The 22,479-nt window shown below is 39.7% G+C and overlaps 3 protein-coding genes across 8 annotated transcripts in view; 2 read left to right on the forward strand and 1 right to left on the reverse strand.

Annotated features, from left to right (window-relative positions):
- The window catches only part of LOC135167494 (uncharacterized), a 162,867-nt gene that overhangs the window by 83,782 nt on the left and 56,606 nt on the right, over positions 1 to 22,479 (reverse strand). For all 6 annotated transcript variants that reach the window (XM_064130752.1, XM_064130750.1, XM_064130751.1 and 3 more), the window contains one exon: positions 22,192 to 22,270. The gene's annotated coding sequence lies outside the window, so the exon portion shown is untranslated. The remainder of the gene's footprint in view (positions 1 to 22,191; positions 22,271 to 22,479) is intronic.
- Positions 1,203 to 5,053, forward strand: LOC135167123 (uncharacterized). The gene is made up of 4 exons (XM_064129971.1): positions 1,203 to 2,777; positions 2,892 to 2,913; positions 3,204 to 3,263; positions 3,323 to 5,053. The coding sequence occupies exons 1-4, from the start codon at positions 1,218 to 1,220 to the stop codon at positions 4,876 to 4,878; spliced, it is 3,198 nt and encodes a 1,065-aa protein (XP_063986041.1). The 5' UTR covers positions 1,203 to 1,217; the 3' UTR covers positions 4,879 to 5,053.
- The window catches only part of Bx (Beadex), a 53,212-nt gene continuing 48,548 nt past the window's right edge, over positions 17,816 to 22,479 (forward strand). The window contains exon 1 of the mRNA XM_064130741.1: positions 17,816 to 18,015. The gene's annotated coding sequence lies outside the window, so the exon portion shown is untranslated. The remainder of the gene's footprint in view (positions 18,016 to 22,479) is intronic.

Below are 22,479 nucleotides of genomic sequence, written 5' to 3' on the forward strand. Positions count from 1 at the left end.
ATAACCGTACCCATCTGCGGGAAAAAAATGAGGCGTCGAGTGAATGACTTCGGATTCGTGGTAATTCACCTGGAAAGTGTCTCCGACATTTAATGTTACGATTGTTATTTCCGGATGAGAGCATTGGAAATTTTCCGAATTAAGTTGGGCATTTCTTTATAAATAATTCGAGAAGAAATTCTTCATCATAAATGTCAGGTTCTTGCAATTGTAACGAACTTATTCAATATTTTATCATTTTAATATCATTAATATGACTATTAGAGGTAGTAGAATTATTCTGTTTATGTTTAGAGTGTTAATCTGGTTTTTCATAAATTTAATCAGAAATTATTTGTTGTCATTCTTACGTTAAGCCTATGGGTTTTCCGTAGCTTGAACCATAAAACACGAGCTGTGAAAAACATCTGTACTGCAAACATGAGTACAACTCCTGAATTTAGAACCTGCTTGTGTGTACAAAAACTGTAGATAAATTTTGAATAATATATATGTGCTGGCTAATCCGATTCTGATGTAACGCGGTAAGAAATCACGCCTCCGAATGATGTTTTTTAAGTTACAAATTAATTCCGCGAGTTTATCTGTGACTCAGTCGTCGTTCATGGACAGCAACTGATCATAATCCGTTCTGGAAGATTTTTCCATTGGTCTGCCGGAAGAATCTGCGAGCGAAGGTCAGACCAAACAAATAGAAACAAAGACGATAAATATACATTGTATAAATATCTACATGAAGTAATAGGCCTGGAAAAAAAATCAGTATCTGCTCCATTTGTACGATTCAGTGTTATCATTTCCCTTCGATAAATACTATTAAGTACAATCGTTATTTATTTTTCTATCTCGTCACCTAATCGTCCCAGCCCCTATCTAATGTCCAATTACTTCTACAATAATTCAATTTAAAAATCAGTTGCCACAATATAAGACATCATTTTTTTAATGGGAGTTGATTACTCTATCGCTCGGACAATTATAATTTTTTTTTCTTCTGATATCAGATATCATACGTCTGGGAATTTTCAAGCTGCAAATTTATCGCTAGAAGTAACGATGGGTACACAATATTCTGTACCGACATGAGAACCATCACCGAGCTATTTCATCACGACTAATCTGTAACTGTTACTCACACACCGCATGCACAATACACTCGCACTCACTATGTGCGTAATGTACTCTCATACTAGAAGACTAAGGTATCTCCAGTTATTATGCAGAATATAAAGCCAACGCAGTCTGCAACAAACCCGCACGCGAGGAACATGGAATGTTGTAACCTATACACAATCGCTCTAATACTATTCGTCGTTCTCGTGATATACAAATACCTGACCAGAAACAATGGCTACTGGAAAGCCCAAGGGATTCCGGAGGCTAAAGGAGGAATTATCGGAATTGGTCACGTCTTGGACCAACTTCTACTGCGAAAAAACATGGGAATGATGTCGGACGTCTTCTACAAGGCTCATCCCCACGACAGCATGGTGGGTATCTATGTGGCTCAAACCCCAGTACTCGTTGTGAGACACCCGGATCTGGTGAAATTCATTCTCAGCAGTGGATTTACCTACTTCAGTGATAATATAACTCTTGACAAGAAAACCGATCCTCTTCTGTTCCACGATCCATTCTTCCAGAATGGCCAGGCCTGGAAGGACGCCCGGGGGGTATTCGTCAGTGCATTTTCAGCAAAGAAATTGAAAGACAGAATTCCAGCGATCAGTGCAACGTGTGAAAAATTGGTGAATTATCTGCGAGAAGAAATCGGGAAGAATGGATCTATCGAGCTTGAGATGAAGGATTTGTTTGAAAAGTATACGTTAGAAGTTGGAGCTAGTGCAGTCCTGGGTATCGATGGACACACATTTATTGATAAAATTGAGCCCTATTCCCTCCGCAACATGATGCACAGTATGTTCAAAATAACGGATTTAATAGGATATGGTCAGAACTTGATAATATTGTTGCCAGCATTGGGAAAATTATTCTCCACCAGTTTTGCACCAAAGTGGGTAAACGTTCGCTTCAAGAGAATGGTAGAGGACATAAAAGCCATGAGAGGTGGTGATAAAACATCGAGAAACGATATTTTACAACATATCATCGATTATCTGAGGGAGAAGGGCCTGGACAGCGATGAGTTAGCTGCTCATGCATTCAGTTTTGTCGTTGAACAGTACGAGACATCGAGTTCAACACTGGCACTCATGAGTTACTATGCAGCGAAGTATCCAAATGTCCAAGACAAGATGAGGAAGGAGGTTGAGGAGATCCTGAAAACTCACGGATCCATCTGCACCTACGAAGCAATCAACAGTATGACGTACATCGAACAAGTTGCGAAGGAGTGTTTACGAATGTTCACACCTGTTGGACGAATGTCAAGATTGTGCTCGAAGCAGGTGACTCTGGAGGGACCCGATGGCCTCACCTGCACCCTTCGACCAGGGACAGAGGTCTACATTCCTGTAGCAAGTCTTCACAAGGATTCACAGTACTGGGAAAACCCAGAGGAATTCATGCCGGAGAGATTCGATAAAGACTACGAAGAGCAGAGACACAAATTTGTGTTTCTGCCCTTTGGTGAAGGGCCTCGTATGTGCCCTGGCATGAGGATGGGCTTGCTTCAAGTCAAAGCTGGAATGGCCGCTATTTTGATGAACTACGTCATGGAAAAATCGGATAGAATGAATGAGCCTGCTCGACTCGACCCCAGATACTTCCTGACAGCAATTCACGGGGGCGTCTGGGTTCGTTTGAGGTCGCGCACTTGATTTTATTGGCTGCAAGTGACCCGGTTAGCCTTAAATTAGGTTCTATTAACTGATGTAGGAATTACTGATATTAAATAAATGATTTTTTCCTAAATTTTCCATCTTTCCCAGCATTCGATCTTTGGTGTATTCAGTAAGTCATCATAACACTTTAAATTCATGAGCATTCAAAGCGACGTGTGCATATATTAATATTAACGAGTTGTTGATGAATACAAATTACTTTATCGATGTAATGATGACGATCCACAGTCAGATATGAAAGACAACTTACCTATTGATGAATGAGAATGAAAATATTTGGTATTGTAGTTGCATGCATTATGGATAAAAAAAATAATTGCATAAATGACACAAAATAGAGATATCGACAATATTAAAGGTTGAGAACTTTTAATCAGTAAGCCGTGGGACAAAAATAAGCTTCACACTCTGAAATGATAGGCTACGTGATCAATCAACACCACTTCATCATCGTAGCCAGTGAACTCAGGGCCATCTTTAAATAGAATAATCTTCGTGCAGATAGTGCAGTTGTTCATGAACCGTCGTTGCATGTGAATCGTGCAGGAAAATAAGTACAATGGAGTGGGCCTACAATATCGCGATTGCTCTCGTAGTGGTATTCATTCTATTACTCTATCGTTACTTAACCAGGAATTATGGTTATTGGAAAGCGAGAGGGATTCCTGTTCCTCCAGGAGTGCTGCCGGGCGTTGGGCATCTGCTACCGAGCTTCATAATGAAAAAATCAATCATCACTGTTTTGGAGGATATTTATCGAGATTATTCCAAGAGCAGTATGGTTGGTATATACATGATGGGGGAACCAGTGTTATTGATAAAGAATCCAGATCTGGTGAAGACTATTCTACAAACTCAGTTCAATAATTTTCGTCATCATTCAACAATGGAGGGTGATTTCAATCCATTGATGGACCAAAATCCGTTCGCCTTGAATGATCAGAAGTGGAAGAATGCCCGCAGTGTTTTCCTTTCCACGATGACATCCAGGAAACTAAAGGCACTTTCGCTCATTCTTCGTGATGGTTGTTCAAAATTTATTAAATATTTGAATAATGAATTGGAGGGAAAAAGTAGCGTAGACTTTGATGGCAAAGCCCTATTCAAAAAAGTGACCATCGAGGTATCCGCCAATGCTGTTCTGAGTATTGAAGAGGGAATGTTCAATGATAATTCTCCCCCGATTTTCAAGGATATCATGGAGGCCGTTTTCGCACCCACAATCGGACAAACCATCCGAGTTGTCGTAATAATGTTGGTTCCATCATTGGAGCGTGTTTTAAAATTAGGTTTTGTGCCTGAGTGGGTCACCAAACGGTTCACCAAAATTCTGGACAATTTAATAGAAGAGAGAGAAAGTGGAAAGATCAAAAGAGACGACATCCTTCAGCATCTTATCGAGTATCGGGCTGAGAAAAATCTATCGCAAGCATCTGTGACATCTACGGTATTCGCCTTCTTCCTTGAGAGCTATGAAACATCGAGCTTGACCATGAGCTTTCTCGCCTGTGATCTAGCGCAGTATCCAGAAGTTCAGGACAAATTGAGGGAGGAGATCAACTCAGTAGCCAGTAAATTTGGAGGTGAAATTCCGTACGAAGCTATCAGCGAAATGAATTATTTGGATCAGGTGATGTCTGAGTCAATGAGACTTCATCCTGTAGCGGGATTTTTGCGAAAATTGTGCTCCGAGGAGACGGAATTAGTCGGCCCGGATGGGCTTCGAACTAAGATGAAACCTAAAGACGTGGTTGTTCTCCCAGTATATGGTTTGCATAAAGATCCTGCTTACTGGGATAGGCCTAATGAATTTCGACCAGAGCGTTTTGATAAGGAGTCCGAGGAATACAAGCAGAGACATAATTATGTCTATCTTCCATTTGGAGAGGGGCCCAGAATGTGTCCGGGAATGAGAATGGCCATTATGATTGTCAAGCTGATTATCGTGAATCTTGTGAAGAATTTTGTCATTGAAAAATCGCCGAAATTGCGAGAACCCGTGGTGTTGGATCCTATGAGCTTCCTGCCGTACATCAAAGGAGGTGCCTGGATACGATTGAGACATTTGACATAATTACGGACAAGATACGTCCTTCTTCTTTTTCAATACGTCTCACCGAAATGAAATGGACGTCAAAGGACACTGAGACGAAAGTTGAACAGAAGAATTGATTTCATTGTATTCAGAGACTGACTTTTACTCAAATAAACCTCTCTTGTTCAAAATAAAGCTACATAGACACCAGAAATCACCAACCAGGAAGTTCTTTACGACCTACCATAACCAACTCTCCTATATTACAATTTCACTTGATTCCCTGTCAAGTGAACTCCAAAACGCCACCGACACAGACAAATCTGGAAAGCACTCAAGCATACAATCCCAGTAGATGCGTCAAACTTTCTTGGTAGGATAAGAGATCACTTTATCGTTTTCAGGAATCACGGTGGATAAGTGGCACTTGGCAGTGGTTGTAACCTAAGGAGTCTTTCCCACCAACGGGTTTTCCTCCTTCAAATTTCTATGCCACATAATTTTCCGTTGAGAGGAGGGGGTAGAGGGTGAATGGCTCAAGTGAGATGAGTCAGTCTCAAGACTCACGACAGTCACAGTGGTTTTGCGCCATCATGACTAGGGCAACGAGTTTCACGACTAATAAAATACACTCTCGTTCACCCCACTCGTGCTATTGTTTCGTTTATGTCGTGGGATTTCTGGAGATATCGTCGAGAATAACGAAATCTTTTGTCATCATTCAACAATAATTTGCCATATTTATGAGTGTACGGAGACAGTCGACATTTTTATCAAGAGCTGCTTCTTTTTTACATTTTGTTTGCAACAAAGTTTCATTGGAATTAACCCCCTGCGAAAGTCTAAATGAGACAATCATCTCAGAGTTGTCAGGGACAGTGATTATTTATTAATTTTTTTTATAAAGAAAAGGGTTCTTATCATTTTTTTGAGAGCCTACAATTGTACCCAAATGTTATTGGAAAAAATTGAGACGATCGATTAAATTTTTGCTCACTCCACAGTTTCGCATCCAATAATTATAATTTCTCCAGAATTCAAAATGTTCGATTTGCCGATGAAGGGGTTGAGTATGGCTTTTCAAAGGATGACAAAGTTTCCCTCCTATTATTCTAAAGGAGGGAGAACAGTATAGTCTCGTCTTGGATAGCAATCCTGGGTACAAGTACGCCACCCTCAGTATGTTAATTAACAGTGTAAGCTTTTGGTGTGGAGGGTTTCCACCCCCTTTCAACCCGTCATCCCCCTTTCCAAACCCCTTTCGCTATTCTCGGGTGAACGTTGCAGAGTGGCAAACAACTCCGAGGTTTGAAATTTGTAGTTCCTCACTTTCGTACAAATATGAAGGAATGTGGATATCATAGAGTGAGGTATCTTAATTAGGCTCGTTAAAAATATTAACTGAAAACATCTGGACACTGGGCTTGGGGGGTACGTTTCTAAATTCGAATTTTTATGTTTATGGGCCGAAAAGGGCACAATTTATCGTGAATTATCGTACTTTTACAACTGTGAAAGAAATTGAGAACGGAGTGGGATTATATCTTCGAATAGGAACCCGAATACTTGGCATTGAATGAGAGGAGTAGAATTGAACGATAAAAGTGAGCATAAAAGTGCGATGGTTTATAGACTCAACTGCCCAGAAATGTGACGATAAAAATTCTAGTCCACTTACCATTTTTAGACGATTCATTGTATGAGATTTTTACAACCGAGATGATATTTTTACATGCATTGAATTACCGATGAAACAATTTTGATTTGAAAACCAGAAGGAATGTGGAATATTTGAAAACTGAAGAAACTAAAATACTCAGACAAATTCGTTGTGCAAATCAAATGAATAGATTTTTAACGCAACTTCTGGATGCAGAAGTTGTATATAAATTGGACTAACACTGCACAAGGTAATATTTTCAGTTTATACACTCGAAAATATCCCGTTACAGAGATTACGGAATGAAAATTATATGAAATCCACGCTACAGACTTTTTTAATTCAGCTATATACCTTCAACTTTCGTTACGACGAGAAAAAGGGCTTGAGCACGGGGTGAAGCAGCTGATATATAAAATCCGGGGTTTGGAGAATTTCTTATCTGATGAAAAGCGTGCTTAAACCGAGTATAAATTTGCTATTCCACATCGGCGTAGGAATCCGGGTGACTCAGAAACCCTTCGTCTTATTCGGCGAGGATTAAAATATCCTCTTCTGCCGGGAAATATACATTTCATTAAACTAAGACACTGATAATGCTGTGAGAATAATTCTCGCCCTAATTTTCCGAGTTGGTAAATTTTTTAAAACAATATCCAGCACAATTTCGGATATTTTTAATCATAGCTACGGTATTGCCGAATTTTACAATCGATAACTCACAATTTCGAATGGAAATTCATTGATAAATTGTGAAATATCATTTTTGGTGAATATTCAAACTTCATGATTTATTTTTCCCCTGAAACTAATTCAATTATTAAACTTTTTATGGTGTCGCAGGGTTTCTTCATCCTTGTATTTGATGAATTCATCCGAAGGTTAATTAAAACACCAGTCTCCCAGCAGTCAATAATATTATTCCCAAGACACAGAGTAATTCCAGTGTTCCAACTTCTTTTAATTCATCGATTGAGACGCTAGTGTTCTTGAGAAAGAGAGTACACGGCGTCGTTTGCGCGTCGTCGGTCCGGGTTCATTAGAGGGTCTTAATTAACTTGCGGTGCGCACGCGACTTTGCACAATAGAATATTCCCTGTGCAAGCTCACGGGCATTCAATTACACGTTAATAATATAGGTAGCGGGCGTGTTACGTATAAGGGAGTATGCCATACAGTTGGGAAATAGATTCAATGAGTATAGGTCGCAACTAGAGGGTTAGTTTGTGTTTCCATCGGTTTCTGTTGAGTTTAACCACAAATCCAGAGACTAGTTGGATCGATTATGACGTTGATCGAGTATGCATAACTGGAGAATGTCTGATTGTCCACTAATTAATAATTAAATGCTTATTTCGGTCAGTAATATTTCTCCCGTCTCCTGAATTCATCGATTGGTCGTAGCAGAATATCGTCTCATTAATAAATTTATATTATAATTAGATTATATTCTGAATAAATTCGAAATTTTTGTCTTATTCGGGGTTCTTTGAATTCACTCAGTAATTAATGGCAGTTTCAATCACGTAATTTATTACGGAAAATGATCATTAACATTGCAAACGACGTTCGAAATTCGGGTATGTTCGGAGTCTGTAAATACACCCTCAAACAGACTCCACCATTCTCTCTGGCTGTCTCACTCTGTCCTCCACGTTTGACGCATTATTTAGCGATGCCGGACCCCAATCGGTATCGATCGATCTAATCGTCAATGTATCGAGTATTCTCGTTTTATTTACTGAGTAATGATTAATGGGGTGCACTAATCGTGTGTATTCACTCGCGTCACGTTACTTAATTGTTTGAAAATTCGTACAAATACGGAGGGTGAATTTATTTGAATTTTCACATTTTCCGCGAGTTTTTGGAGGGGTAAATAGCTGGGAGTTAATTAGTCATGGGGGTAGTATTTTTACGATTATTTTGGGAATCGGAGGAGAGGGTATCCCGATCATTTGGGTAATTGGTTTGACTCATTTTCATGGAACATTTGACGCCGAAGGGACGCTCGGCAATCGTTCAAATTAAAGTTTTGATTGTATTTTGTCGTGTCGACTCCAATATTTATTCGATTGAGGGAATTGTTGTCAGGCACTCAAAAACATCGACGTAAAATAAAAATCTGTCTGAATGTGAGACGAACAGTTTATTTCCCTCCAATTTGTAGCTCCCAAAAATCGGGATTTTTCTAATCAAATACATCGATTGTTTACCCCTTTTCAAATAATTTTTTCATCCCCCAAAAGGAGCTCGGACTCCCACAAATCGTTGCAATTCCACATTCACCGCAAAATCACAATTACTCATGGTTCTGATAAATCAATCAATTAATTAATCGACCAAAAACATCCTCCACAACCAAATCAAACGGCCACCCCATGAAAAAATCAATTTCCACTCAATTTCTCCAACAATAACCAATTATTCCACTCCGATAACCCAATTAAATTTGTTATTAATTATCATTCGAAGTTATCATTGCGTGAATACCAAATGGAAAATTACTACTTGGTGACTTGATGCAGTAACTGGCAACATATGCTCAGACAGAGCTTGTTCAGGCACATCGGAGAGGTACCCTACCGATACCCACGTATGTGTGCGTACACATATATTAGGGAGACGACACCACGGTTTTCCGGCGGGTCGGTTTACCGCACTCGTTAACCGCCCCGCAACACGTTAACCCATCCAGCCCTCTCCTCTACCACCCATCACCACCACCCCCCGTTCTATCTACCTCTGCACACGTACCAAATTGTGCTCACTCGCATCCGCCGTTTCCTTTTCACTTGCTCCTGTGTTTTGGGTTATTTGAGCAGACTGAGTACATAATTTACTATTTATTACTTCATATGAAGAAGTAAATCCTCGGGTGGAAAGGAGTGGGTGTGGGGGAGGAGGGAGTAATATTGTTTCACAGGATCTAAGAGGGTAGTGAGAAGGGGTGGTGTACACAGGGGTGTGAAAAGTTTAGCAGCTTGTCGACATGTTGTTGGGAGAGGTATAAAAATCCCGTTGTGAGTTAAGGTATTTGTTCACCGGTGCTGAGAGTGTAAAATCGAAGGGGGTGGTGCACGAGGGGATGGGGAATTTATAGAAATGACACGACCATTTCATCAGCCCATATATTTTTAAAGATTAAAAAATTAGAGATTCAAATGTCGAAATTCAAATCGATTTAAGGGGATTAATCTGAGCAAGTTATTTCCAAAATGAATATCAAAATTTCCGCTCTTTGGGGTGTAATTATTAACATTAATTTACATGATTTTTCTCTCAACTGATCAACTATTCATGCACGTAATTAAATCCTTTCATTTAACTTTATCGTCGCATTTGAATTTATTAAAAAATCCCTCTCAAAAATCGAAATTTCAGATGATAAAAAAATATCATGTGCTTGAAAACTCCGCTCTTCTGACTGTAATGACTGAAATCTAATTAAGGGATTACAAAAAAGAAATCACCTCGTTAACTCCAAACAAGTTATAATTCTCATGAAACCGTAAAGGGAAACCTCGTCCCTGGGGATGAAAATTCGATTACATATTTTTTTTTTTGAATCATACAATTTTATTCTTCTCGTCGTGCACGTGGGATAAGGGGTGGCTGATGCGAAGGGAGTTATGCGAGTGAAGCTGGCTAACAGGGTGGGGAGAATTTTGTGGAAGATGAGCGGTATAGCTGAAGCTGCTGGGAAACGATTTCCAACCGAGCCTACGTGTACGAGCGAATGAAGGAACCGGGGGGTGGGCTGGTATGGTATGGACGGGGTCGACGCAATTAGGGGTATTAATTAGCAAGTACTTCATGCCCCGTCATTCCTCCCCCATAACCCACCTCTCGTGTCCCTCAACTTCACTGGGTTCGTCTCGCTTTCACCGTTAAAGTGCGCGCGGCACACCATTGACAGCCGAGGCAATACGAACAAGGGTTGCATGGCTAATTACATGGTTTTATGTCACGAACGATAAGGGCAGTGAGAGAGAGAGAGGGGAAGGAGAGACGACAGGTTATGTCACGAGGGAGATGATCGAAATAACTATGGGGAGGGGTAGATTAATGAACGAAAAAGTGTCTGAATTCAACTGAAAAAAAATTCCCAATTTTTCCGTTCGAATTAATTAATAAATGCAATCGGAAAAATAATTTATTCCGTTAATTGAGTGAGAAAAATATCGCTGGCTGGGAATATATAACAAATTCACTCACTACAGAATTATTTAAACGTCTGGAATTTGGCAAATTACATCAATTCACTGCACAGGGATGGAAAATCGAAATAAAAGGGCTGGGGATGGTGGTCGGGAGGGATGATCGAAATAACAGGTTTGTGAGATGGATGAATGTGTGAAAGAAGCCTCGCTGGTAGGTTGGAAAATTCTTGTCAACGCTTGTTGATGCCCAGACAATCAGGGGATAAAAGGGCTTTAGATATTCATGTATTTAAATTTATTTATTGGTGGGATTTTTGCCCGATTGCAGTGCCACCCCGCTACCCTCTCGATTCAACCCCTTAAAATCTAACCCCCCACCCCCCTGGCGCTACTCTATTTTCAGTCGCTCGACAACCCCTTCTGGGTAATTTTACCGGTTAAGGAGATCTCGCCCAATTACGCGGACAGTCCACGAACGTTGAATTTTAATTGAAGAGGGGGGACATCCTCTTGTTCATTTATTCTTCTGCAATTTCAGGGGGTTAATAAACAAGTGAAATTTTTTCAGATTTCTTTTGTCCTGGATTTGTTTAAATTTTCGAACGTTCTTCTTCTCCAGTTGATAGAGCAAAATTACTGACCATTTTTATTTACTTATTTTCAATTTTTATGCTTAAGATCATCAGTTGATTTTCTCACTACAATTTTTAGTTTTTTTTTCCTTCAACTAGTTAATGAAGTTGTCCGGAGATTTTTCACCCCGCCTCCACTTTGATTCATTTCTTTTACTAATGAAATTACTCCTCCCATATTTTTCATATTATTTCTCATAAATCTTCGTATTTACATTCTCCGAGTGATAATTGAGAGCATAAAGTCGGCAGTCATAAAAAGCGAGATATTCGGTGCAGTGGAATTAATTACCAGCGTTACATGTTGAATCTCTTAGGTAAATTTCTCAAATTTACATGTGAGTGTTTTATCCCCCCATTCCGCTTTCTTTCTGCGAAGAGGAATATTTTAATTCGGTGAGTCGTTAGTTGCGGAAATTTCATTCTACATTTTTTGTTGGTTTTGTTTTCATTCGTACTTTTTTTTTCCTCGAGATCCTCTCACTGTTTCAAGTACCGCGGCAGTAATAAACGGTCCATCCTTATACTTAATTGGGTTAATCTATAGAGATTAATTAAGGCGAATCATTCTGAATAGAAAATTAACTTTGCCGAGGGTATAGGATATTTCACTTTTAAATAAGATGGAGTATTCTTCAATGATAAAAAACGAGAAAGGATGTCAGGTTATTTAAATAATTATGAATATCGAGATTTTTTAGGGGAATTAATTCATCTCGAGATGGGAAAATGAAGAAGGCGATAACGAACTAATTTAACTGGTGTTTTACATAGGGAAGATGGAGAAGAAATACACAGTAATAATTATTGGAAATTCAAGTGAGTGAAAAAAAATATCAACAATTAATAATTTATAGCTTTTGCGAATTTATCAAGCATCTAGTATATCCCAAAGTCTATTTTTCACTGAAATCATTTCATTCCTGAAGAAAACACAAATGCATCTCACCAAAGATATCATTAAAAAATTCAAATAAATTTATCCATTGGATAAAATAAAACCAAACACGTGGAGAAAAGGAAAAAAAAGTCTCAAAACTTAAGTTAAGACACCGGTGTCGCCACGTCGTGGCGTCTTCATAAACCACCATCTCCTCACCCACTCCACCCGAGCCATAATCAATTTCCCCGACTTTTAACCGCCTCTCGCGCTCGTACCACGGCATCGAGACATTCCTCTTCCCCCAAAAAGGTAAAAAAAAAACGTGGGAAGAGGTTAAGTAAGCTCGGAGGGATGAGAGGGTACACAAACGTTAGGAGGCCTCTTTTCTCCTCATGTGCACACGTGGATATTGCAAAAGTTTTACACTCGTTCGCGCCCACCCTCCCCTAGCCAAGTCAGCCCTTACCTTCGGAAACGAGAGGAGAGCTAATAAGTATCGAGAAACACGATTCAGGACTAACTTTTAAGAACTGGCGAACGAGGGACATACGTTGAGAAAAGAAAGAGAGTTGAATCTCTATAGTTTAACCGGTGGAAAATAGGTGTGAGATGGGGTGAGACTGGGGGGGTTGAAACGTGGACTGTAGTTTATGAACACGCCTCACATAAATTGTCGTGGCTCTTTAAGAAATTGGAAAGGCACGTGGGGGAGAACAGCTTGCGTCGAGTGGGCTGTGAACTTTTTGAGTGGTATATTTCGATGATGTGAAATTGTTCAACGAGAGAATATAACTAAACCTTCTTTAATACGACATCGTAAACTGAATTGACAAAAGATGAACAGAAAAATGAAAAATGAGGAAAAAAAAGGGCATTTGTGTCGTTGGTATGAATTTTAAAGTTAAATTTATGCAGTTCAATGCTAAAATTACAAATAATTAATTACTCCCTGAACATTGATTATTCAAAAATACATTAGACGCCCTGAAATATTGGATTAAATTTTGAGCACCAACTACTTTGTTTATGACGCGAGCTATTAATGTCGATATGATCGATATTAGCGAATATTTCCCGCGGGATATTTATCCCAGTCACCGATAACGCATACACACGCCCACCCACCCACTCCACCATCCCCGGGTTATCACCCGGTGACATTTATTCAAATGTAATATCTCGTCTCACCGAAGCGATTACCTGAGAGGGCAAAATTCGTCCCCGAGGGCTCTGTATATTTTTTTTTAATAAAAAAAATTCTAACACACGCAAAAATACATAAGAACACTATTACCTGTATTATCCCATACATTTGTTAATGTCATTGCCCTCCTATAGGCTCTACAACCCTTAACAAAAAAATTTCGTTTGAATTTCAGCGAAACTTGCGAATTTTATCAAAAATAAAAATCAATAAAATGGAAATTAAAGTTTTTCTTCAACACTGAATTAGAATTTTCCCATGCAATTAATTATTCATCAAATTAAACTAAAGAAGAACTATTATAGCACCCAATTTTTCCCCGAAATAAATACGATTCCTCCCAACTGAGCCAGAAATTCGTGCAATTCAAATTTCCTAGGATTAATTCGTCTACAATGTTGCCGTATTAGTCCGAAAATACCGCACCGATAGTAACCTATTAAAGTCCGGTTGCGAAGCGCTCGGGAAATTCAATGCAAATATCACTGATTGATATTAATCAAAAGCTAATTTCATCCGACCATGATGAAACAGTATGGTTTTACCCCTCATCCATTACTCCTCCATCAGCCGTTACCCAATTTTTATCCATTCCCTCTATTATTACACCGTCCAGAATTGTTCCGTAAGAGACACTGCGAATTGGTAAAACACGGGAATATTTTCCAATCGATTATCGTTTCAACGAATCACTCGCAACGAAGGGATAGAGGGAATCGAGCAAATCAAGGGTGAAATAAAATTGCGATATGGGGAGAGGGCAGTTGCATAGCACACGGTGAATATCGCATTTATCGGGAGGGACTCTATCCGTGAAACGCGTTTTCAACTCGATTCTATCCTCTCTCTTCCACTCACTTCCACTTATCCTTGCACATGGATACACAAATTCATGAGTGAACAAAACTCATTCCACTCCCCCTCTTCCTCTCGTGACCACTCGGCGTAACCGCGTCCACCACTGTTTACCGCAATTATTAAATGTAAACTCATATTTCGTAACTACCAAATATTGGCAATACAATCGACGCACAAATCTCGTTCACTCGGCTTATGGTGGGCTATTTTTATTTCTTTCGCAAGTGTCTTTTTCATGTCACAAGAAATTTATTTCAGCTTTTGGGAAATCGATCCACATTCACGATAGTTTTGATGTAATTGTCAAGAGGGTGACATTAAATTGGATTTCCGATTGAATAAATCACGACATTGACGAGACTTACTAAATTTAAACGGCAAAAGGTGAAAATTATTTGGGATTTCAATGGAATTGTCACTCATCACAATTTAACAGCAACCTGGCAATCTAAGTCAGTTATTCAAATAGTTCATGATATATTTTTTCAAACAAAAATCAATTATTTTACATTTCACATATAAAATCGCGAGAAAATAAACTAATAAACGAATATTTATCATTTCAATTTAAATCACTCGCTTTTCCATTACCAAATGAATATCCTGAATGTGTCAATAAAATATTCGAACCCCTCGCCACTCCCACACCCCAAATAAAATATCGGAGGCCCATAAAAAAAATTCATCAAAAAATTTAATACTCCCATGATAAAGGGGTTACCCGTTTTGGCGTCAGCTTGTGTAACTATCGGTAATTAATCAGAATCATCTGCGTATATAGCTCGTCGGCTCGGTGCCCAGGGGGTGGAGGGGGTGGCAGTGAGGGAGGAAGAAGCCACCGGGGGTAGTTAACCAGTGACGTCACGCCCATGGCGACATCTGGTCGGGCACTATCCCGCCTGACCACCACTGGACACTGTCGGGACACCGGACACCCTGAGCAACTAACTCTCATATCAAAATTACTAGCCGTTTTGCTGAAGGCGCACATACAATTTCATTCCCCCTCAACCCTCCACGATCTACCTCGTCCTCTGCGTCCCTCATCTAACAACGCACACCGGCTGCTCTTAATTAATTCCATCGTCGGTGTCATTGTGATAGTATCCGTTCATCAGGGCTGGCATTTCAGATGCATATGGAGAATTTTAATGGAGGTTCGAGGTGCATTACGTCGGTGGGGATTTTTTAATAACGATACGTGCACTAATTTACCTGAGATTTGAGTTCGTAGTAGACGAAAAACTACTGTGACTTCGTTGAATTTTCCAGATAACTGGAAATTCTCAAATTTTACTTCGTCAAATATATTTGAAATATTCTGGGTATGAAATGAATATTTATAGTAATTTAAAAAAGAGAAGAAAATTGATTAGTGATAGGTGATTGCAGTGGGAACCATCGGGAATTATTAATTATTGATAGAGAGAAATTGCATGACTTGTCTCATCTTTTTTAGGTAGAATTTAACTATCGGATTGACCGACAATTCGATTTTATTATTCCGAAGTGAATCTTTTTTTGCATTTCAGTAACGAATTCCCCAGTTCACCGGATGCTCCAATTGATTTACAATATTGGAGTTCTATTTTTACCGCAGATTAACATGGGCCATGACTTAACTCCGCTATTTTGTTTCAATTTCTTGTTATTTATTGGATTTTTTCGTTGGGAGTGAGAAAGAGGATGCGGTGGAATACGGCCGATTCTCATCGATTCCGCTTGTTGAGTCATGAGTGCATGGATTAGAGGTTGATTCGGATGATCCAATTGAATTGGCCGATTAACTAGCAAATGGCGTCGGTCTTTTGTACGGGGTGAAACGAGTTCTGGGGAAAATGATGGGTACGCGAGGGGGAAGGGGACCGGAATTGTGGGGTGGTATGTGTGGGGTATATGAATGGATTTAAATACAAATTGGCCGGACGTCATTTTCAGGATTTCACATTTGTTTGAATTAAACTTTGGTGGAAGGATTGGTTCAGAAAAGCGAGAAAAAGTCGAGGGTAAAAGATCAGATAATATTTCCGAAATCACAGGGCAAAATGGGAAATTAATTGAAGAAATTATATAAAAAAATGAATGCAGATTTAATGTTTTAATAAATGGTTTTTTCGATCCAGATTTGACGTTAAAATCGACATATTTATGATCCATATGACTGCAGATGGGATTTGTGACGATAAATTCAGGGATATTCCTAGAGAGGGATGGATTAGTTACAATTGATGGTGCAAAATGGAAAATGTACGCATGTTCACAGGATTTATATTGTTTCGGAATTTCTGCTCCGATGAGATACCATTTCGAGACTTTAGAGGAATTTATTGAATGAATTTTTCGTGAAAAATTGATAATCCAAGTGTAAAACGTGCAAATGAGAATCAATTCATCTGTTGTATCAATAAAAATTCAATAACGATCATTTCATGGCTCCAAATATAGATGAACAAATACTATTCAACTAGCTGTCAGTTGAATAATCAATAATGGGTCAATAATGGGGCGCAGATTGTCCAGACAGTAATCACTGAATTATATAAATCCACCTTCCTAAACCAACCTCTCAATTTCCTCAGAATAGAAGCATCAAAACCAGATTTTCGAATAATTAAGCTGACGATTCTGACATCACTTGTCTTTCAGCTACCAAAATTTCACCTTCACCAGTTCTCTCCATTTTTTGAAATATTAATGACAGTTGACGAAGGTAATTGACATTTGGAGAAAATTGGGCTTTAGCAGGAATAATTGAACTCTCTATATTTACTCCGTGAAATGTTCTACCCGCGAAAATTGTCTATTATCTATCATTGATATTTTTAATACGTGGTTTTTCTGTACTCAAACATTTATCAATAATTTTAGGTAAAAAAAATAAACCACTCGTGATTTATATATTTTTCTCGAATAATTTCTAACAAAATTCCAGCTTCTTCCAGTTATAGGACATTATTAAGGACAGTTGTCGAATGTCATTGACACTCTGAGAAAAAATTTGTTCCAAGAAGAATAAGTGGACTCACTATAGAGATAAAAGTTGTCTTTCTAATTATTTTCTTAGAAGAATAAACGATTTAACGAGTAAAGCGTTCAGATGAACCTTTTGACACGTGAAAAAATTGTTCACTTCTCACCACTATGAAAAAGAAGACGAAATAATTTGAATTAAGAATGAAAAATCCAGTGAATTGACCACATGTAACACTTGAATTACAAAACAATAATCAACCTGTCCCAACTTTCCGAGCATCCACCCCACCCCCTGGCTGCCGTCAATTCACCTCGCGGAGTCTCAAAAAATCCAACAAAAGAACAGAATGGGAGGAGCAGGATGAGAATTGAGACGGTAAATGAATGTAAGGCGTGTAGCAGAATAAGAGCTTGCGACGTGGGTTTGACCACTGCCAAAAGACGCCCCAGCCCCGTGAATGTACGCCACCTATCGCCACCTTGGTACCGCAAACGCCCCATCAGCATTGGTAACGCCCATTATCATGCGCAGTCAACGCCCACTGACCAATAATATTACGCGCAGACTCAAAAAGCTCGATTAAGTTGAGTTTGCGGAGCTTTCACTGCGCGACAGAAACGCACAAACACCACGTGCAGCGCGACGGAATCGCACGTGCGTCGCGGAACCGAGCTTTCGCCGTGAAAAATATCAATTGAAAGTGGAAAAAGCTCATCAATTTTTATTCTGTGATCGATAATTTTTCCTTTATTTTATCCTGTGCTTGGCATCTAGAAGAGCCGACAAAGAACATTCTCCTGAGGTGAGCTTATTTGACATTGATTTCAAGCACATATTGACGATTAGAAATGTCATTTGACAAGCGGAAGAGGAAATCCAATGGGTAATGAATTTTATCATCCCTCCGATATTCAACAGTTGGTCCTTCTTTTATCTTTCAACCCCTCCCACTATTTTTAAACCCACAGGGCGCACCCCACCCCATCAGACTTACTCGAAAGCAGCCCCTTAAACAAACCCTCGATCCGGCGTCGGTATATCACGAATGACTGGAGTGTTCAGGTCACCCCGACCTGCTCAACAATCTTCAAACTACCCCTGAGCAATTTTTTTTTACGTTTAAAATCATCCCCGAGTGTTTTTTCATGCGAGAAAATTCACGATGAAGGGCTAATTCAATTAAACATGGGTTTTAATTTTTAGGAAAAAAATTATTCGAAAGTCTGGAAGGGCGCGGCTGAGGGGGAGGTGAAGAATTTGGGAGTGCCCGTGGAGGTGTAACATATTTATGTTGTGAACCGTCCGAGTGCGGGCAATAAATAGCGGACGAGGGGTTGAAGGTGGTGGAGGGTGAGACGTGGGGTCAGAGCGATTACACCTCTTTCATGGTCCGTCCCTGCTCCAAATCGCTCTATTGCGTTCCTGCTTTTTTTATATTTCCTACCACGTGAAAAAGATCAAATAAATTTTAGGTTCTAGTTTTAGTACTATTTTTTCAACACTTCCCAAAGTTCCCGAAGGGATTTCTACAGAAAAATCATTTTTTTGTAAACTAGAGTTCAATTTCTCACAGAACATTCCTGTAAATTTTCCAGAAAAATAACTAATCCATAGACTCTATCTAATAATTGAAAAATCATATTGTCAGGATTACTTCGCGTCACAACAAAAATTGTAAATAAATTTTTTATTCACAAAAAACACAAATTAAACGGGAAAAAATCAATATTACCAATAGATTGGCAAGATAATTCGAGATCAATTGTCTCTGTACTGGTAGTAGACCGTATGGAATGCGGAAAATTCAAGAGGCATGAAGGACCCTTTCGCATACCGTCACGTCGGTACACGAGCTTGCGAGCCTCCACGATTGGCAGACACGCTATAGCCAATCTAATGATGCATATCTCTGTCTGTTATGTCTTGAATGTCTCGTCATGATCGCCCGCTCACTCACTCACCCCCACCCCCCGACCACCCAACACAACTGGCTGTTTCGTGAAGTGGTGTTGGTCGGGGCGAAGGGGGGCAAGAGGGGAGTGGAAGAGAGGGAGGAAATCAAATGGGCCTCGAAAGCCAAATAGAGGGCGAGATGGGCATGGTTGCAATGAGGTTGAGAGCTTGCGGCCGGGATGCCATGGCCTAACCATGTCTGGCACAATCTGGTGTACTACTACTTGCCGATTGGGTTTCAAACCCATGGGCCGACAGAATTCAAGGAATCTTGTGGATCACAGGAGTTGTACATGCAGAGGAGGTGCATTTGAATGAAATAAAAGATTTTTCCAACTGCATCCGTTCTAACGGCTTTACAATAGTATATGAATTAATAAAAAAATCAATGAGACAAATTCCAATTCAAAGAATTTGGTTATGATGAGGGCTCATTAATTATTTACTCTCATGACGATTTTACTACATTTAATTCAATTAAAGAAATCATATTGAGATAAATGTTTATCACTCATTAGCTTTCAATTTGATTATTGTAATCCAAAAAAATATCATCAAAAAGGCCCGTTGTTAAACATTTATGTTTTATAATAAAATTAATCTAACAGGAAATTTCAGTTATGCAGGCAACCCACTGAATTTTTAATATTACAAAATTTTATTATATTTTCTCGTCCATATCAAGTGCAATAGTAAAAACACATAACAATAAATAAAAATGAGCCGCGGTAGGAGAGGGGGGAAGAGGGGGAGTGATACTGTGATACGAGTGGTATAAAATAAAAAGAGAAGAGTTAGTTGTTACGGGACGTGACCACGGATAAATTTTCCGTGAAAAGCTCCGCGAGCCGTGCATCCCCCCACGAAACAACTACAAACAACATTCCACATATGTTTCGATGCTTTGCACGGCCAGGGGTAGGGGCAGGGGAAAGGATGGAGATGGATGTAGGATATGAGTGCAGGGGAGAAAAAAAAAGCGAGGAGAACCAGGAGTGACCCTGTCCGCAAATTCCCGTTAAGCGTCAGAGAGAATCTACGTGGTGTACATACACCAGGAGAAAAAAAAACGCAAGGGCAAGGGGATGGAGTGAAGTGGTGAATAGAGGCGAGGAGGGTGGTGCGGGTGGTGGTGTAGACTGGGTGAATTCTCGCTACGCGAGATTGCCCCAAAAATCGGATGAGGCTGAAATGCAAACTAATTTAACCACTCTCGAACAATTAATCCGGGCATTTAATTTAATTGCATGGAAGAATAAAAAGAATGTTGATTAAGTGAAAATTTTACCAGCGTTGATTTTTTCAGGGGGTTGAAGGGCGAAAAGCTGAAAGCGCTATATTGTTTTTTGCGTAATTTTTTTTGTTTGAATGGAAAGTTCTAACGCCACAATAATATTGGCTGATGGATTAACCTTCAACAATTGCTCGTGGAGTACACTAACGGTTGCACTATCTGACGATGATGTCAACAGAAAATTTGTAGTAAATGCAAAAGCTGAGGATCCAATAATTCAACGCTTTAACGACCGGATGGAATAAAAAGTTCAAATTGTGGAACGCAATTTCTCTTCCATAAAAGCTGCTGAACCGAATCAGTGTTTGCGCTATCCAGCGATGCTCCAATCCCAAAATTCATACTTAATACAATACCACAATGAGAAAAAATATTATCCCCCACTAACATTGACGATTTTTCACTCCGATAAAAATTTTCATCCGAGCTTTCACCTAATACCCCCAAACCACCCTGAAATTTTAACTTAAAATCATCATTAAATTTTCCATGTCACTCTGTTGATCCAGGGGGACGTATTTTTTACGTGATAAAAGCTCACTACAACGGCAAATCGATTTTGTACTTTCTGTCTATTGACGTACAACGGCAAAGCCCGGGATACCTAAATTATTTCACGATGTAAACACCTAAGTATACGGAGCACCCGGTAAACACGCGTATATGCACGAATGAGAGGGTGAAATTAGTGGCCGGAGAGGGGGAGGAGAGAGAGAAGGACAGGGAGCTTGCAGGTTTAACGTGCCGGCAACTAACGCAGTAGTGAATGTGCGGGGAGAGTGGGGATAATTAATAGCAAACCCGTATAAATCAGAGACAGAGCTTGGATACGTTATAGTAAACGTAGGATTATGCCCACAGGGCTGGTTACCACCCCTCATTCACCCCACCCCCTTGAACCCTCATTCCCCATACCACCCCCCCCCCTCGGACCCCTTACTGTATCGTTTGGTACAACTCGCTAATTTTTCAAACGGCCACTATAATGGTCCCGGCTAATTACTGATTTTTATCTCCTCGTACCCCCGCACAGGGGTGAAGATTCGGTTACCAAACCTCCTCCCTTCTCATCCTCCTCACCCCCTCCGCCATTCTCATGCCATGACACACGCGGAGGGATGGTAGAATGTGGCAATTATTAAGCCCAACCCAAACTCTGCACACGTAACAAAACAGTATTCGCAACTAGCGCGATGTGATTTCAGATCAAAGTGGAAATGGCATTTCGTTTTATCCATGAAAATAGCGGCCATGTTTGAATGTGAAAAATTTTAATGAAAATGACTGGAGCATTTGGCAAGTGCGCCAGTGAGGGGTGGAAAAACGGGGGGGGATAAAGTTATTTGGTAATTTTGTGTGCAATTGCGGTGTTCAAAAGTTCAGTTGAACTTCTTATCGGAATGATACGCAACTCGGGTTGATGTAGCCATTGCAAGCTCTTCCTTACCTCCCACCCTTTCTCATCGCAGACACCTTTGTTGCTCAACGCAACCCGTGTAAGCTCACGAGAGAACAAATTTATCCTTCTACTCTACATTCTCGACGCCACCGCTACTTTGGGCGAGAAACCCTCTTCGCTTCTCTACCTCGCTTCATCCAACTACCCCTTTCCCTACCCCTTCCATTATTCGAGAACCCGGAACACCGATGTTATGAAATTGTGTTGAACTTTTGTGCGGATAGGAGAAGGAGGCATAGTTTGTGAAACAACCCTCGGGCTGACTGACTTACCCTGACTCGTGACATCGCCCTCTCTGTTGGTTGAGAGTGGTGGCTGCATACTTGACGATAAGATGATCAAGTCTCGTACCTAAAAAAAAAATAATAATTGTAATCAACGAAGAAATAATCCAGCTCGAGCTTTTAGTCGAGAAAAAAATCAGTTTATAAAGTTCAAACAAATATTACTGAAACAACAATAAATCACAGAGTAAAAATTTTTGCCTCACGATTATTATTAAAGCTATTCAATAAAGAAATCTATTTGATTGAAATACGCAACTTCAGTTGGCTGTAACC

Source organism: Diachasmimorpha longicaudata, chromosome 11 (assembly GCF_034640455.1).
Source record: "Diachasmimorpha longicaudata isolate KC_UGA_2023 chromosome 11, iyDiaLong2, whole genome shotgun sequence".
NCBI classification, from domain to species: domain Eukaryota; kingdom Metazoa; phylum Arthropoda; class Insecta; order Hymenoptera; family Braconidae; genus Diachasmimorpha; species Diachasmimorpha longicaudata.

Coding starts and splice junctions, on each gene's coding strand:
- LOC135167123 (XM_064129971.1), top strand. CDS start 1,218: ATGCAGAATATAAAGCCAACGCAGTCTGCAACAAACCCGCACGCGAGG. Junction 2,778..2,891: donor TTCGTTTGAGGTCGCGCACT/TGATTTTATTGG, acceptor CATCTTTCCCAG/CATTCGATCTTTGGTGTATT. Junction 2,914..3,203: donor TTCGATCTTTGGTGTATTCA/GTAAGTCATCAT, acceptor GACAAAAATAAG/CTTCACACTCTGAAATGATA.